The 17,823-nt window shown below is 39.4% G+C and overlaps 1 protein-coding gene across 4 annotated transcripts in view; it reads right to left on the bottom strand.

Annotated features, from left to right (window-relative positions):
* The window catches only part of APP (amyloid beta precursor protein), a 193,468-nt gene that overhangs the window by 133,522 nt on the left and 42,123 nt on the right, over positions 1 to 17,823 (bottom strand). For all 4 annotated transcript variants that reach the window (XM_063150005.1, XM_063150004.1, XM_063150006.1 and 1 more), the window contains exon 2: positions 16,095 to 16,262. In XM_063150005.1, the coding sequence (XP_063006075.1) occupies positions 16,095 to 16,262 (168 nt within the window). The remainder of the gene's footprint in view (positions 1 to 16,094; positions 16,263 to 17,823) is intronic.

Genomic DNA, 17,823 nt, shown 5'->3' with positions numbered 1-17,823 from the left:
ATGTCCTCAAGTGTGAGACTACCTTCTGCACTGTTTTTATTTTCTTACATTCTATCCCCCCACAGAAAAGTTCACAGAGAACTGTGTCCCATGGCATAGCAAAAGACACCCCTTTCCCTAAATGAAGATTAATTTTTTTTTAGAAGTGACAAACTGACTAAAAACCCCATGGTTTGCCTCCCTCTGCTGAAAGTGAGAAGGAAAAAAGGGTTAGTGGAGGGAAAAGGTGTTCTAAAGGTGTACTTTAGTTTTCATTACTCTCTTTTAATTCCCTTTTTTATTCCTTTATACCTTTTAAAGTTTTGAGGCTGTTCTGTCCTAAAGTGTTTCTTCCCAATCCTTACCTCAACTCATGAGGCCCTCTGATATTTTCCCCCCCTCAAAAAAATGAATAATTTTTTATTAAAATAAATGAAAAAATAGTTTATTCATTCTTTGCTGCTCAACTACATCAAAGGAGAATGAATAAATAATTTTTTCATAGGCCCACTGGCATTTGGCCAGCATCAAGCCCAAGACAAAGGGTTGCCTCAGGCACTGTGGCACCAAATCAAGGAATCATTGAGGACAGTGTAAGCAGCCAGAGAGCCTGGGTCTGGTTTTCTGGATCTCCTGCAGGCTGCCATCCCTCCACCAGCACACAAAGTCTGTGGAAGGAAGGTGAGGCACTGTGCTCTCCTGGCAGGAGCTCCTCAGTCACATCAGTATAGGGAATGCCAGTGATCCACATAAGACAACTAATACACAAGGAAGGTGCTTAAGCAAAATTATTTTGGTTACTGCACCAGCATCCTGGGGACTGCAATAATGGTTCAGCTCCCTGATGTGGATCTGCAGAAGCAATCCTTACTATTATTTTAAAAAAGCAAATATCAGAAGAAAAAAAAAATAAAAAGAGGGAAATAAACAAAAAAAAAAAACCCACAACAAAGAGCTAAACAACATCTGACCTTTCTTTTTGTAGTATTATCATAATTTCACCTTAAGCATGACAAGTTTCAAAAAGGGCTGGCAGGGAAAGAAGCAGATCTTATGCCAGCAGTTTCTGCCCAAGGATGGGATACCATTCTGAAGACATGAAATAAAGAATGTAACCGCTTTGTGAAAATCACTACATGCACAAAGTTATTATTTCCTTCTCACCAGAATTTCAAAGAAAACATTATTGAAAGTGGGCTATAATATGCATATTTTAAATCATCAAATTACCTACCTAAATTACTTTCACAAACCTTACTGAAATAAACTTCCCACCTTTCTATAGAACAGAAAAATATGTGGCTGAGTTGTTGGTTATGTTTGTTGAGGAAATTACGGTACAAAATGAATCTAAGCTGTAGCAGAAAACCTGTGAAAATATACCAGAAAAAACCAAATTGCTCTGTTGAGCTATTTTCAAGTTCTATTGCTTACAAAATTACCTACTTGATGTCAAAGTTGTCTTCGAGGCCATGCAAAAACTGTCACGAAGAGGCCCATTATGATTTTTCATGTTCTAATTAATTTATGTTTTCTTGAGTTAACTGCAAATATAGCCAAAGGGTAATTTATTAATCTAAGAACCTAAATCCATTTGTATGCATGCCCCAAGAGACAAACAAGGCTGTGATTTCCTTTTCCATGAAATCAACTTGAGGCTCTAGTACCAAAAATGTGAAGTGGTATTACAAAGTCATTTTCTGAAACTGTGATTGTACCCCATCATCTAGGACAAAAGAAAACCATGCATGATTTAGTCCAGTAGTGAAAGCCATACAGAAAAAGTTGGGGAAATCTGCCAATTAAAATGGACTACCTGATATTCTAAAATGAAAGTTGATCTCAAAAGAAAAAAAAAAAAAAGAGGAAAACTAGAAATGGAATGCAAGAATGAAGAACAGAGCTATAGGGAGGGCATCTGCAGAAAACATTCAGAGCAGTAACATTTCCTGATTTCCTGTTTGTGAACTATATTCAGTGTCTTGTATTCCCATGTCCTTCAATCAAGATACCTACAAGTAATTACCTGAGCAGCTGTAAGATGACACTGCATTTTTCTTTCTTTATAAATCAAACAGCAATGTTTTTTCATGATTATTGTTCTTGTGAATGAGATACACATTATACAGACTATAGTTTTTACACTGAGAATATTTAGTGTCAGGAAAGATAAAAAAATTCCTTTCTAAAGAAATAAAATCAATCCTTCCTTGACAAATATTTAGAAACATGTTTTTCTCCAATTCTTTCTCATAACTTTTTTTTGTCCAGAATAATCAGAATTGCCTCACCATTGCCTTGCACAGGTAACAATTCAGGCTGAAAATTGCCCATTTTTTCACTTACAGGTAAGAAACACTGCTGTGGAGCTGGCTACTGAACTTTGTACACATAAGGAAGGAGAAAGGTTCTGACAGAAGCTCTCAACAATCTCCATGTGCATGAAGTTGCCAGTCACCAGGCTGCCCATAGGCATCTTTGCACTTACCAGAAGCAGCTCAGAAGCCTGTAAATCTAAGAACATCCTCTCTTAGTGCTCCATTCCCCACCAAAAAAGAAGCTGAACATTTTCTTGCCAGCTCTCTTCCTCCAGCAGTATGTTGCCACACAGATGGCAAAACATTTTTTGAGACTTGGTACTGCAGGCTCCACTGAAGTCAGCAGAAACCCTGCAATGCCTTAGGATTCAGCTTTTGTATTTTTCAGATCCTGTACTGCTTTAGTGTGTAACTCTAAGACTCCATAGACTATCAGCTACTGTTCTCCCATTTTATTCTGACAAAGCATTTTCTCTCCAGGCCTGAAACTCAAGGATACCTTACATTTTTTCGGGCGTGAGACTGTAACAACAGTGAATTTGGGGATGGGGTCACAAACTTGGAGTAAATTACTTCATTACCCAAAGCTGTAATTGGAGGATTAAGCCCTGATATATAAATGGGCCAAACTTTTATCTGTATGAAAAACTTGTGAACATCTTCCATCTTGGGTGTAGCTTCTCAGAGGCTTCTGACTGCCCAAGATGTACCTATTGAAGGCCTTTAATAAATACCCACTTTATTCTCTTTATCTTGTCTAGCCTCTGTTCTAGGTAGCCACTCTAAGGCATCACCTGGCACCAATTTCTGTAACAGAAAGATTGAATCCAGCTCCAAGGAAACCTCAAATATGAAAAATTTAATTTGTTTCCTCCTTCCACAAAAGGCCAGTCCCAAAAGGATTAGGATGGCTGCCAAATGGAGAAATCACTTCAAATTGCTCCCAGTGACTCAACTGACCACAGTGATGTCAATCCCTAGAGAACACTCTTGGAGTGTAACCAAGTCCAATCATATCCCACAAAACTTAAACACCAATATATTTAAGATCTTATTCTCAGAAATAGCATATTAATTTCCAACTGCTCAAAGGCACACTGAGCAAAGGGAACATCAGAATAAACTGAAATCCAAGTAAATTATGAATATTCTGAGTTGTGTTGATCATGAATTTCAAAGGACAGAGTAAGGACTGTAACCCTGCATCTACTTTCCAGTATAAACCATGCAAAGCTGCAACATGCCCATGAACATGTCCCTCTGCACCTTGCCAGCAGATATCCCAGCCTACTCACAGAATCATCAAAATAGCCAGTTCCTCAAAATCCAGAGTGAATTAAAAAATTATGATAATTTATTGCATGTGTCTTTTTTTTACTGGCAAGGCTGGCAAACAACACGTTTAAGTTAATATGATCTTCAGCACCCTTTCTCCAACAAGAATTAAGTTCACTGAATTGGACTGAAGTAAACATAAATAAATCAAATATGATCATCTAAATCAAGGACTTCTGGACTCAAAGGATTTAGAAATTGCTGAAAAAGCCAAACAAGAAATCTTTAACATTCCACACTGCTTTGGCTCAAGCTGGGAGAGAAATTACTTCTTGTCTCTCAGAACTGCACCTACACTTCTCTTGAAACTTTCAGAAACAATAAAAAAAAAAAAATCAAATTTTTAAATGCTCTTATCTTCAGGATTATGTTTTGATGCAATCTTTTACTGTGCTCAGTGGCTTAGCAGTTCCTGTTGTTTAGCAGGATAACTGAGATAAGCTTTACTTTAGCACTCATGAAAGTTAAACATTAACCTAGAATGAAATTCCTTCTCTAAAGATTAATCTAAGCAGCAAAGTCAATGTAAGGATTGCACAGATTTCTGTTTTTAATTTCCAGCACAGTGCAAGCACTTTGACACCACTCTGTTGCTGAAGCCTAGTGAAAAACACCAGGCTGACCCTCTAACAGTCTGACACCTCAAAAACCAGAAATTCTATGACACAGCTACACAATGTGATAAATTATTTTGCAAATATCAAATCCATCTGTGTTATGAAAAAGGCAATATTCTAGTTTTCCAAACAGCAACAAAGAATCCTTATCTTAGAAACCAGCATGTGATACTGATGTTCCTCCTGTAAGTCCAGCTGCTAAACCCAGGCAGAAATCAAAGTTACAGCAAAATCAGCAGCAATTGGGATTCTGCATTTGAGATGGAGGGTCCATATGCTTTTTCTCCAAATCTTTATGGCAGGTCTGTGGAATCCGTGGAACTGTTCAGCAACTGACCCAAAAAACCTAAATTTCAGATCAGATAATCACTACAGGGACACTGAATCACATCAAATTTCTCAGTCTTTCATTCACTTTTCAATTCTCCTCTGTCCTTCCTGCTGTCATCACTCTGCCTAAAAATACCAACCTTTTCCACATTTCTTTATTTTCACCTGCCTTTCCTCTCATTTTCTGCACGGATTCTGGTATTTGTTAATACATTTGCTCTCTGCTTATATTTTCTGCTGCTAAAATGAAATTGTGGATTCACATTTTCATCTCTGATTAACATGTAGTCTACTCTTCATTACAGACTTAATTTGACATCTGTCTTTTTGACCTAATAATATTGGGCATTTTTTGTGCTTTCAAATTGCTCATGTTGTCTTTTTCTATTGCCCAAGAAAGCTTGCTGGCAAAATTCAGAGATAAACAGCATGTGTTCTTCTGAAAACACATAGAACCAAGTAGCAGGAAGATGTAAAGCTTTAGAAATATCTAAAAAGCTTCTTTTCACAGGCTGTTCAAAGACCATAGCAAAGCCACCCTCTGGTCAGTTGCCATGAGAACAAGTCCTGCCCTCACACCTCCTCCAACATTACCAATCCAGCTCATCTGAGGAGAGGATCAAAGAGGAAGCTCACTCTTTTTCTGTTTGCTGGGGTTTGCTTTGTGCCATTTCAGCTCCCTAAACTTCCTTGCTGCAAGATCAGACATCTGCTAAAATTTAGCAGAAAAGAAATGAGGAGGAAGGAGAGGAGAAAACTGACTGTTTATTCAACAGCATGTATACTGCTTGAGCTCATTGCTTGTGCCAAACCACTCTGTAGCATCTCTCCTGCTAAGAAACCCTTAAAAAATCAGCTTGCAAAATCTGACCATCTCAGATCTGGCTACAGATCCTAAGCTACAACAGCTCAAAACGTATAAGCTGAAAGGCTGCAAAAGCAGGATCATTCTGGAATTTCAAGCCTGGCTGAAAATGGGAGACTCCTCAGTCCTCTATGTTGTTCCAAACTCCAAACCAAAGCAATGTCTCAGTAAAAGGAGCAAAATTGCTAGAACACATCATACTCAAGAGTGGCTCCAATCCAAGCAGCTCCAAAATATTAGAAGTCATCTTTCAGATTTAAGCAAGTAATTGTCTGTTAGCATATCCACAGACGTGCTGTCAGCAATAGCCTCAAATTAGTTTCTATGACAATCACCTCTAAAGTACTAAAAAATATACACATATTAACTTACATGGTATTACTAGTTCAGCTTTAATAAGACTAGTCTAATCAAATCCTCTTAGATTCCTTATTTAGAATCATAAATGTAATTCCTGCTTCTTAGATGAAACCTTTTCTTTTTATTTCTGTCCAATGGAGTGTACAGAGTGGTCAAATTGTGTGGAAACTTGGAATAGCAACATTGCCTAAAATCAATTTTTTTTAAAGTTTGTTATTGGCTCAAACAAGGAAAGAAAAAAAAATGCTAGAGGATCTTTAGAGTACCTTAAAACCTCAGAACCTGAATTTACATGGAAGCCATTTATTGACCACAACTCTGGTAGACATGTCTTCTCAGGCCAACTGGAAACAAAAAATGAAGGGACAAATCATATGTTTTATAAATGCCTAAATATTACTGTTCTTCAGCAAAACCTGTGGCTCAGGATAAGAATTTAAAAAATAAATTGCACTGGCTTGGAAACATTGTGTGGTTTCTTCACACAGCTGGAATGGGACATCTTGAATATCATTACATTTCCATGGGATTAGTACTTTTCTAACCTACAATCACACTTACAGAAATAAACTATGCTGGTAAAACAAACATTACATTGGATAATATTGGATATTTCCTCACATCCAGCATTTATGTTTCAATATGCATGTCTGGGTAGAAGAAAAAAAAATTAAACACAGTATTGTCATTACTGTACAAATAAGTGTTCTTATTTTCTGTTCATATATGCAACAGCTATTGGCACTTACAAAATACAAAACTGATGCTTAAGAGATACTGTGATGCATCTTCTAAACACTACAGTGTGTTTCTAGTAGAAGCTCCTGTCTCAGCTCAAGAGAAGGAAGAGTTTCCCTTTCAATACAAGGATTCAGAACAATTTGGAAAAATCTTAGGGACTTAAATCCAATGCTGGTTTTGGTTTCAACACTAAGCCAGATGCCTGTTGTGGATCGATGTTAGCCAGATGCCAGGCACCCACAAGAGCCACTCATTCACTCCCCTTGGCTGCTGGACAGAGGGGAGAAAATTTAACAAAGGTCTGGGAGAGAGATCACTCATTAAATATCATCATGGGCAAAACAGGCTCAGCTTTGAGATAAAAGGTGAATTTATTACTAATGAAATCAGAGCAGGATAATGAGAGTAAAACAAGCCCTTAAAAACACGTTTCCTTCCCCTCTACCCCTCCCACACAGAAGGCAGGGAATGGGCATTGTGGTCAATTCATCACCCATGGCTTTCCACACTGCTCTGGGAGAGGAGCTGTTCCCACACTGCACCATGGGGTCCCTCCCATGGGAGAGTTCTCCACTAACTTCTCCAATGTGAGTCCATCTCTCAAACAGCAGCTCTCTGTGAACTGTTACAGTGTGAGTCCATCCCATGGAAACATTCCTCCCAAAACTGCTGGGGCGTGGGTCACTCTTCCATGGGGTACAGTCCTTCAAGGACAGGCTGTTCTGGCATGGAAACAGGACTCCTCTCTCCAAGGGTCTCCCATGGGCTCACAGCATCCTCCCAGGCATCCACCTGCTCCAGTGGGGGCTTCTCCATGGGATCTCTACATCCCCGTGGATCTCCAAGGGGAGAGAGCTGTTCCACCACAGTCCTCACTCCATGCAAAGGAATCGCAGCTTCAGCACCTGGAGCACCTCCTCTCCATCCTTCTCCACTGACCTTGGTGTCTGCAGAGCTGTTTGTCTCACATATTCTCATTCTGCTCTTCTCTGACTGGAATTAAAACTGTAGCACAAACTTTGTTTTACTTTCTCCTTAAGTTATAACAGAAGCATTCTCACCACTGCTAATTGGCCCAGCAGCATGTCCATCGTTGGACCCATCAGGGATTGGCCCTGCCAGACATGGTGGAAGCTCCTAGAAGTTTCTCAGGGAAGCCACCTCTGTGTCCCCACTCACTACCAAAAACCAGGCCATGCAAAACCAATACAATGCCTTAAGAACTCTAAAAAATAATCTAAAAATCAAAAATCCTCACCTTTCAAACTTTTCTGTTAGTAATTTGAAGTAACATCCCTCCAGGGAAAATCTTGTCCCTCTCAAGTTAAAAAAAAAAAATTTAACAGCTATAATTCTGTTTAAACCATTAAAAACATCGTGTGTACTTATAAGGAAAAAAGGTGGATAAAACCATTAATAATTGGACAGATATTCTCAAACCTTTCCATGACTATAATTAATCCACAACTATCTAGAACAATTTTTTCTAAGGAACATCTATAAAAAAAGATTATCAGTGGGATTTTTTATTAGCCAGAGGCATACAGTACTTGGAAGATTAAAGCAGGCACTCAGTACAGTGCTACATAATCATTTTAATTGGATAAAGGCTAACTGGATGATAATGTTGATGTATGAATTAGGAATTAGAAAGCAGCAGTTTTAAACTGCTTGGGAAAAAAGGAATGCCCCAGAAATCAAGAAATACTTGCCCCATCCAACCTGGGGCCATTGCCCTGCTATGAATTCAAGCAAACATAATTCCTGACAGCTTCAAAGCTATGGAAGGAGAGAAACTGTCTTTCCTTTTTTTTTTTGTTCGCCTGCAGAACCAGCAACAAACTCTGAGTTTTTTCTTGCCAAGAGACCTCTGAACATGAACACATTTAACGATCCAACCACTGCTCCTACTACAAGCTTCATACACTGGTATCAGGAGGCAATCACCACTGTAGCCAGCATTTTTGATTTCCATATCTTCCAAAGTAGATGGACAACAGTGAATGGGAAAGGAAATGGGAAAGGAAAAAGAAAAAAAGAAACTTGCTTCCACAAAAAACCCCAAAACCAAACCAGAAGCCAGTAATATGAAAAATTGCCACCACAAGAACTTCCAGCACTTCCACCACAAGAAAAAGCAAAGTAAGATGGTAATAACAAGGTAAGATTAAAACAATAACGAGCTATAGCACAGGAAAGCTATAAAGCCATCCAAAAGGGATGGGGACAATCAAAAAAAATATGGAACATGACACAAAGCTTGCCACCTATTCATACCAATAAAATCATGCACAGAGACTTGTGGAACACCAGAAGTAGTTAATAAAGCCCCTAAACACTCAAAGCCACCCAAACCCTGCAGGCAGCATTCCAGGTCCCAGGAGCACCATTGCCAGGAGGCATCACTCATCCATCTGCAGAGCTACACCTGCAGATGCTGGGGCTGTGCTTTCAGTGCCTTGAACTGGACACAAGTCTCCCATTGCCAGGACACAATTCCTGCATTATTCCATCTCTTGTCCATTTATTGCTAAAATCTCTCCAAGAGCCACTTCTAGTGCAGAAGCTGGAACAAGAAACTGACCTATCTCTGAAAACATTCCCCTAAGAATAAAAACTGCATCACAGTGGAAAGTGCCAGAAGTTCAAGAGGACAGAGATTGATCTCAAAGAAAAGTGGGATAAATCTGTGCCAGAATGAAGCAAACATGTAAACAGGGTCTCAAAAGGTGGATGAAAAAAATCATAGAATTGCCTGGGTTGGAAGGCACCTTAAAGATCATCTTGTTCCAACCTCACTGGCCTTGAACACACCCAGGGATGGGACAGTCACAGTTTCTCTGGGCAACCTGGGCCAGTGCCTCACCACCCTCACATGTCTAATATAAATTTACTCTGTCAGTTTGGAGCCACTCCCTCTTATCCTGTTATTACATGCTCTTGCAAATAGTTTTTCTACCCTCTTCAAAATGGCTGAAACATAACAGCTGTATATTTATAATAGATTTTTCTTTACTTAGGGTAACCATCACACTTTATGCCTCTTATGTCTTATGCTTATTATTTATTAAAGGAACAGCTGCTACCAGTCCACACTACACAGCCCTCTCAGGAGCATCTTGGGCCAGGAGTTGGGCTTGTTTTTCCCTCCCTCAGCCTCAAAGCAGAAGCACTCTCTGAAATAGTATTTGTTTTTCATTTCTTTTTAAGACATGCAAAAAAATCAGTGCAGGGAAAAACAAGGGGGAAGATTTTTTATTATCAGCAAAAGAAAGACAGGAATCATCTTGCAACATATGCTCCAAGTCTTATTAGTCACTTGATTTGAAATATATTTCCATGGTAGACTACAGTCAGGGCTAAAAATCCCAGCCTTCTTTCTCAAGTAGGTGAGTATACTAAGGTTTAACTGCAGGATAAATATACCATCAGTAGTAATCTTCTATTTCCAAGCAAATCAAATTTAAGTACTGGCAGATAGAGTGCACTAGTTCAACCTTTGCTGTGGATGAAAAACTAAATAAAACCTAAGAGCTCAATAATCAATGCAAAGAGTGCTAAGATAACATTCAGTCAAACTTTTAAGTGTGACTGTACACATCTCAGAATATAACAACCCCCATTTCTGTTGAAAATGTCATTTGTTGTTAAGGACATTCTGTGCTGCCAAAAATCTGTATGTTTCCCTTTTCATTAAATGGATCATTTTCTTCAGAGCAAAATCTATGGCATTTTAGACTGCTGAATTTCAAGTAGTGCAGGTTTAAAATTAATTTTCACCTTCAATACTGTGGCTATTAGCTTTGAGAAACTAGAAAGGGCACATTATGCAGCCTAGATAAAAACAACAATTTCTATTGCAGTGAAAATGATAAGGTGGAGAGAAACCATTATCAAAGCACTAAGACCACTGTCATTGTGTCTCAAATTTTCAATAAAAAGCAGGCCAAACAATTTTTCTCTTTTCAAAAACCTTGTCATCCCTGGCAGTTTAACAAACTCTTTAGCAGGAAGACAAAGACCAGAGGGAAGGAACTGCTGCCATCAGTGCTGCCTGAAGTAGCCCCCAGGACAACAAAGCAGGATTATCAGATATGGTGACAAGAGGAAGCTAAGCAAGTAAATAAAAAAGAGATGGGGCAGTCATTTGGTGGCCCATGTACAAAACAGGGGACATCTGGGGATTTTGGGCTGAGATAATGTATGGTCATACCCCAGCTTGTACTGGGTCTGGCTAAAAGTGGTTTTTGGGTTTCACAAGCAACATACCTAAATACATGGCACAAAATGCCATGTATTTTAGGTATGTTACTTGGGAAACCCAGGGGATTTGAGAAAATGACAAGATAACAATTTCTGGAAGCATTATGGTTAGAGAGCAGAAATGCCAACAGTGTTCTGTCAACAGTTACAATGAATTGCCTATTACAGGAATTTACCCTACTATTTCCTGCTCCATGTAACACTAAGATAACAGTTAAGAAGGTAGCAACATGCAGTTATAATTTTGTTATTTCTGGGGAGGATTTTTGTAAGAAATACACACTGGGCACAAAATGGTCATGCATCCCAGTGATGTTTAAAAAGAAAGTGGACACATGTCATGACTTTACAAAAGAAACCAAGCAGTCATGAGATGCCAAGTGTAACACCTCCCAAAGCCAACATTCACTTTACATCTGAAAGCTACTCTGGGCATCTAGCTAAAGATTGCAAAGCAAGCCAGCTGCTAATTACAAAGTGCACTAGATCTCCAAACTCCCAGGTTTAATTCATCCTCACAATATCCAGACCCAAACTTACTTTATTATAGTAGTGGTTTGGTCTTCCAGGAAAGGAAAAAAACAAACAGCTACATGCATACTTAAAATGGAATTAGGCATCTCCAAATTAAACTAAGTGGGGGAAAAAAACATGCATTAGACAAAATAATTTTTTGCCAGCTGTGACTGTTTTATAGTTCATTTTGGACAGGGAGTTCAACACAGATCGTAAAATAATTTCAGTCCTTCAAGGAACTCATGTATGCTAACTACTAGACAAAATTCTGCACATAGTAGCTGCTCAAAATCGCTAATATAATAAACATACACCAATAGCTTCCATCTGAACACTCTTTCCCTTCAAACAGGGAATGAAGCACGCCTAAATTAACTTCCTACTCTGCATATTCAGTAACTATGAAAGCAGGCTTTGACAAAGGGCAGGCTCCAGATGGGTTTTATGAACAGTGTGGAAGACAGGAGTTGCAGATTGACCTGCAAAAGCACCTTCCTATGACAGTAATGTGTAGGTGGGGGCTACTTCTCCCATAACAAAACAAAACAAAAGGCAAATCCAGGAACAGTGGTATCCACCTGCTTTGGAACACCAGCTAACAACCTATAAAGGGCTATTAGGAAGAAACTTTTTCCAGGGCTAGTTATGGAGTAATTGTGTGGTATGACAGGCTTTTCCCAAAATTCCTCAGAAACAGCTGGTGCTGCAGTGCCAGCAGCAGGACTCACTGACCAGTGGCTTGATCTGAAGTGTCATCTAGATCACTCAACATCTTAAGAATTCTGGCACACAGAGCTGCACACCATCCATATTTACATCAGTGCCCTGTTGTTCTAGCATCTGCAGCACTTGCACTTGACAGCTCTCTGCAGATCAGGCCCATGCAGTTTTACTTCCAGTAATGGGTACAATCCATACAGCAGCATGCTAACTGGCTTGACATTAAAAGAAACCACCAATAAATTGTACTTATCTATACAGCATTTCATTCCACTCAAAAAAGTTTCATTTTATGATATTTAAAAAACAAACAAACAGGAAGTCACCAGCTTACACTGAACACAAGAAAATGTGGAGATATGCTTCCAGTACCACTTCCTGTGAGTTCAGTGTTAAACCGAAGTCAAGGAAGCTGGAAGGCAGCATTCAAGTATCTTCCATGTCCTTTCAAAAAAAAACCAATCTACTGAGCTTTGCCATATTTAAACTGTGTGATGCGTTGTCCAAATACGAACTCTGACAGATGCACTGAACTCCCACTCAAAAAAAGTAAAGCAAAACCAAGCAACATTAATCTTTAAAACATGTGGGTGGTTCTGCTTATTCCCTCTTCCTCCCTTTCTGCTCTGCAATGCTCCTCTACTGCTAATTCCTGCATCAAGACTTCAAAATCCACCTAACCTGGCAGAGGACCACAAGAGGAAAGAACGAGAATCTCAAGGGTCACAGTACATCTCTGCAGGAGAAATACAAGTCCCTCTATAGTCTGTGTGCTCTGCCCACTACTCAGGCCTCTAGCCTTGCATTGTCAAAAGCAGCTCTTTTAAAAGAGTTAAACAAGGAGGCAGAGGAACAGATATTTTTGTATTTTTTATTTTTTGAAAAATACCTTCAAGAAAGAAATCAGAGCCAGAAAACACATTATCTTTATTTTTTTTTTTTAATTAACAGTGAGCAGAGTTTCCTTATATACTAATTTTGTATTATTTTAGAGCCAAGGAGCCACAGAGCAAGATCACTGCACTTGCACATGGGGTCTCCACCCAAACAGCTCCTTTTGGTGTGTCCCTTCTGGTCCTCCCCAAGCTGGAGGAAGAACTGGGTGCATGGGCTAACTCCACAGGTTTTACCACAGGAGTGCATCCCCCCTTACAATGCAGTCATTATCACAATGCCTGGAACAGTGCTCACAAGGGATCTGCAACAAAAACCAGATGGACAGACTTCTCAGTGGAAGTACAGGTGGAACATCCAAGCCTTCTCTTGCTTGCTGTAACTTCAAGGCTCTGTTTGGATCTGAGCAAAAAAAACCCAGTTCCTCAGCAGATGGTACAAAGAGCTGCTGCTACAGCAAGAGTGAAGAACCAAGAAAGCTGCCACAGAGCCAGGGAACATGAAGGCAGACACAGGAAGAGTACCTGCCTGCTGGATTAGCAGAGCATTAAACTCAGCCTCTGCCTAGAGCAAGAAGTAAAGCACACAGGAAGAAGCAATCCTTCTTTTGGGGGAAATAAACAGCATTAAAGGAGAGAAAAGAAAGGAAGGAAAAGATCATATTTGGCAAAAGCAATCAAAAACGAGATTTTTACTTGGTACTATTCCAAGACAAGAGGTACCACATCTCAGCCTTGCTGCTTATTGCTTCCTGCTAATGGGAAAATGCAAATTTGTCCCAGTCCCTGACAGCAAGTACCATCTTGCAGCCAAGCTCAGTGTTTTCCTAAGCGAGGAAAACACTAGGCATATTTGGAGTATCAACCACAAAAACAAGGAGTTCCCCAAAGCTAAGAAGCCAGTTTGAGTTGCATTTACTAGCAATCCTCTACAAATTACTTTCTTTGGTAGAAGCGGGTACTGTTACCCAGCTCTTCCATTTCTCTTGTTGGAGTCATAGGTAAGTTTAATAGCAAATACTAAATAATATTTGCTGTAAAATATTATTTAATATTTAATAGAAAATATTAAATAATATTAAATAATAGCAAAGCATCAGTGTCATTCCCTAGCCAAAGCCCAACATGCCACAGACCTGGTCAAAGGGGTGTGAGGAAGGAGGGAGGACCATGGGCAAGACTTGTACAGATCAGGGAGCTTCTTCCATGCTGCTGAGTTGGATCAGCTTCCATGTGGCTTTTTGTTTTAAATTGCTGTCAGCAGATCTGAACTTCCTAATATTTGCTACCCATTTCTGAATTTTTTACCAGCATTCAAAACCTGGGGCTCACATGATTCCACCCCATCCCAAAACACCTGCTGGCAGTGACCCCATTGCTGCCACATGATCTTGCACCCCAGACCACCTTGTCCCTTCTCCATCAGCCGCCTGTAGCAGCTGCACTGTGCATCTCAAGGGAGTTTTAATGTGATTTTTAACCCAATCATTGTAGTAAAACATTACTAGCCCTCCTAAAATACTATATAAGCAGTTGGACTTCACAACTTGTACTTCTTTGACCATCACACCAAATCCCCATGTCTCTCTCTCTCATCGCCGATACTTGGCAAATGACTTTTTTCCTTAGGGAGTCAATTTTTCTTATTAGTCTCTTAGTCATTTAACAATCTATGTCTATTACTTTCTGATTGCTTTTGCTTACCTCTTCCCTTTACTTTTGAGAGGGCTTTTTTTCAAATGCCACCCCAAATTTCAAAATCACCCAACATTCAACTGACAGTCACACTCTGAGACCTTGCTCCAGAATCCTTCTCTGCCTGCAGAATTTGTGGTTGAATCCCCAACCGAGATACTCATGGCTTAAAAGCTCCTAAACATTTCAGTCTTACTTCCACAATTCACATATTTATTTCTGTAACTTCAGACAGACTCACTACCTTTAGTCATGGATGCATTTTTACTTAGTGATGCTCTTTTCTAATTCTTTTCCTCACCCTCAATAATTTCATTATGCATAAATCAACTTTCTTTAGATAACCCAAGAAGACAACAGAAAACCAGAGGAAATCTTTGGAACAGTAATAGTAGGACAGGTTAGGGTAGGCTAGGTATTTTTGTTAGTGATAAACAAAAATATGAATTTCACAAAGCAATTTTCTTAGTAAAGAGTCAAAGCTACTGAAGAATCAATTTCAATTGCCATTACAATATCACCCTTAACATTCTGCTCAAATGCAATAAAAACTGAATAAAACTCTGCAAAACCTAGAAAGAACAATCAGTGGGTGAAAGGACAGGGATGAAGATGCCAAGAGAACAAAGATCTGAAAAATAAATGATCTTGCTTTCTAAAGAAATAGTTTCACAGCAACTGGTTCGACATTTAGGAAATAAAGGAGTCACTGCTATGGAAATATGCACTAGTCCTTACTTAAAAAAAAAAAAAAAAAAGATGTGGCATAGTAAATGTAAGAATTAAGACAACTTAAAGCATGTCCTTTTGTTCTCCTGCATGAAATAACACATTTTCTTTTCAAATTGTCACACACTGCTACAAGGTTATTGTACTATTACATCAGGAGACAAAACAAAATTAGATCCACATGTTCTTAGGATATAAGCAAGTGGGTAAGAAGTTTCTGCTCTCAAATATGAAATCAGTGATTGTGACTTCATCTATAGGGGAAGCTTTTGTATTAAGAAACTCTGAATGGTTCTGTGTGCAGCAGAGGCCATTAACTCTGGACTGCAAAAGTGCATTTCAGTATCATGGCAGAATAACAGATGCCATGTTACAGCTAACCTTTCCAAATCAGCCCAAAAAGCCCAAGGGCATTTTAAATAATAAATTGCCACCTCAGCTTTATTCAAAACACTAAGAAAGAAGTCCATTGCACACATACTATACAAAAACTATACCCCAAGGGTAGAAGAGAGAGAAAATTTTCCAACAGTCCCAGTGACTCTCTCAGCAACCAATTCCTGAAGCTGTTTAAACAGGTGCTGGAGAAAACCTCTTAAGAAAAGACAAGAAGGCAATGGAGCAAAAGAGGGAAGATTCCCTACAGACTGAGCTCTCCAGCACATGGATGCACTTATGCTTTTGAAAGAGCAAAAAAAAAAAAAACTACAGTAATTCCTGAGACAGCACTTACCTCCTGGCAGTACTGAAGAATTCCTTCTTTTGTCGCAATGCAGGACTTGGTGCCAGAGGGGTCTGATTCCCACTTTCCATTCTGCACATTCATATGCATGTTGAGTTTGCCACAGAACATGGCAATCTGAGGTTCTGCCAGCAGCCCTGCATTTCCATCAGCAGGCACCTGCAAGGAGAAGAAAAGTTTTAATCTCATAGTTGACATTTCAGCCCAGCCAAAGCAGCAACAGGTCAAGCAAGTCTCAGACAAACTCCAGACTCATCCACCTATTTCAGCAAAGACCAATTTTTTTTATTCAGGGAGATGTGAGAAATATAAATGGGGTGTTCATACAAATCCAGATTACAATAGTGTAATTTTAAAGCTTAACTGTCACAGCAAGCCCCCAGCCCAGTAATAATTAGCATTGGCTCCATTATTCACAGAAGGCTGATGAATTTCTTTATTTTATTATTATTATTAAGAAATTGCTTTCATAGACAGTTACAATACACCTGGACCTAACTAGTCCACTAATCCAAACACCACCACCATTGGGTAATTAAGAAACCATCCTTTGGTAAACAAATCTCCATAACACATTCCACATTTTCACAATAACAGGTGCAGCAAGTGAAGATAAGAATTGTTCCTCATTCTTTTCTCTGATCTTCCCACAGCCTCTCCCAGAAACACCTGGGAAAGTTATGTGTTGCTCTCTGTGACCAGAGAGGTGCTGTCACACTTAACCAAACTGTTTTGTGGCCCAAAACCGTCTTCTTACCAACTTGGGCTAAACATGGGACAATGAGCACAGTTGGAGCACAGTTATAGAAGTTTAATTTTCCAAATATAGCTGTCGTAATGTGGGGGAGGAGTTTACTAACAAGTAAATGGAAAAGTAAAAAGTAAACAAGTTTTTAGCACGAGTTTCTAAGAAAACCTCACAGTGTATCCTTTTCCAGGCACCTCAGTAGCACACTGCCTCTATTTTATCATGTCTTATGAAGATGGTAGGTTAAAAGCAGCTTCCATCAAAGCTTTTCTTGGATTGAACCTCAAAATGGAGAGGGGCTGGGGAGGTATCAGAATGGCTCTGCTGAAGATTTAGCTGACAACCAAGAATTACAGAACACCACCTCCCCAACAAGCATTAAAATACCAGGCTCAAGATGTGCTCCTCCTCTTGAGGCACAGACACTGCCCATGACCCCAAACCAAGCACTGCTGGGGCACAGAGCCACACATCAGAGGCACCCTCAGCACAGGTTTAAATCTCTGCCATGGTACCACAGCACTGAGGACAACAAATCAAGAGACAACCCCTGAAGGTATAAGGTGAAAGGACTGGCTTTTTGTTTGACATCTGAGGAACATGACACACAGAGAAACCTCCTCTCTGGGTTAGGTACCCCAAGAGACAAGTCTACAGCTCCCCACTGCCCCTCACACTCCAAAGGCCAGTTGGTCATATTCAAGGTGCAGCAGAGTATTCGTGTCAGTTTAAATATTTATTTTTAACCTTTCATCTCTTAGCTTGAAGGCTTCTCAAGAGGAAAATTAAAAGCATTTTAAAAATTCACAAAAAAGAGAAGAAACAGAATTATGGCATCATAGGAGATATGCAAACCCAGGATATTAGTTTGACTTTTTGTTCAAGCACAAAAAAGATTTCGTGAATTTTATATGCCTACAGTACTAAAAAAACCCCTAACGTCCACACTAAGAAACACTGTGAGAGTGATAA

This window comes from Melospiza melodia, chromosome 2, assembly GCF_035770615.1.
Source record: "Melospiza melodia melodia isolate bMelMel2 chromosome 2, bMelMel2.pri, whole genome shotgun sequence".
NCBI classification, from domain to species: Eukaryota; Metazoa; Chordata; class Aves; order Passeriformes; family Passerellidae; genus Melospiza; species Melospiza melodia.
The sequence above is the reverse complement of the archived record's forward strand: the minus strand, read 5'-3'. Positions and strand labels throughout refer to the sequence as shown.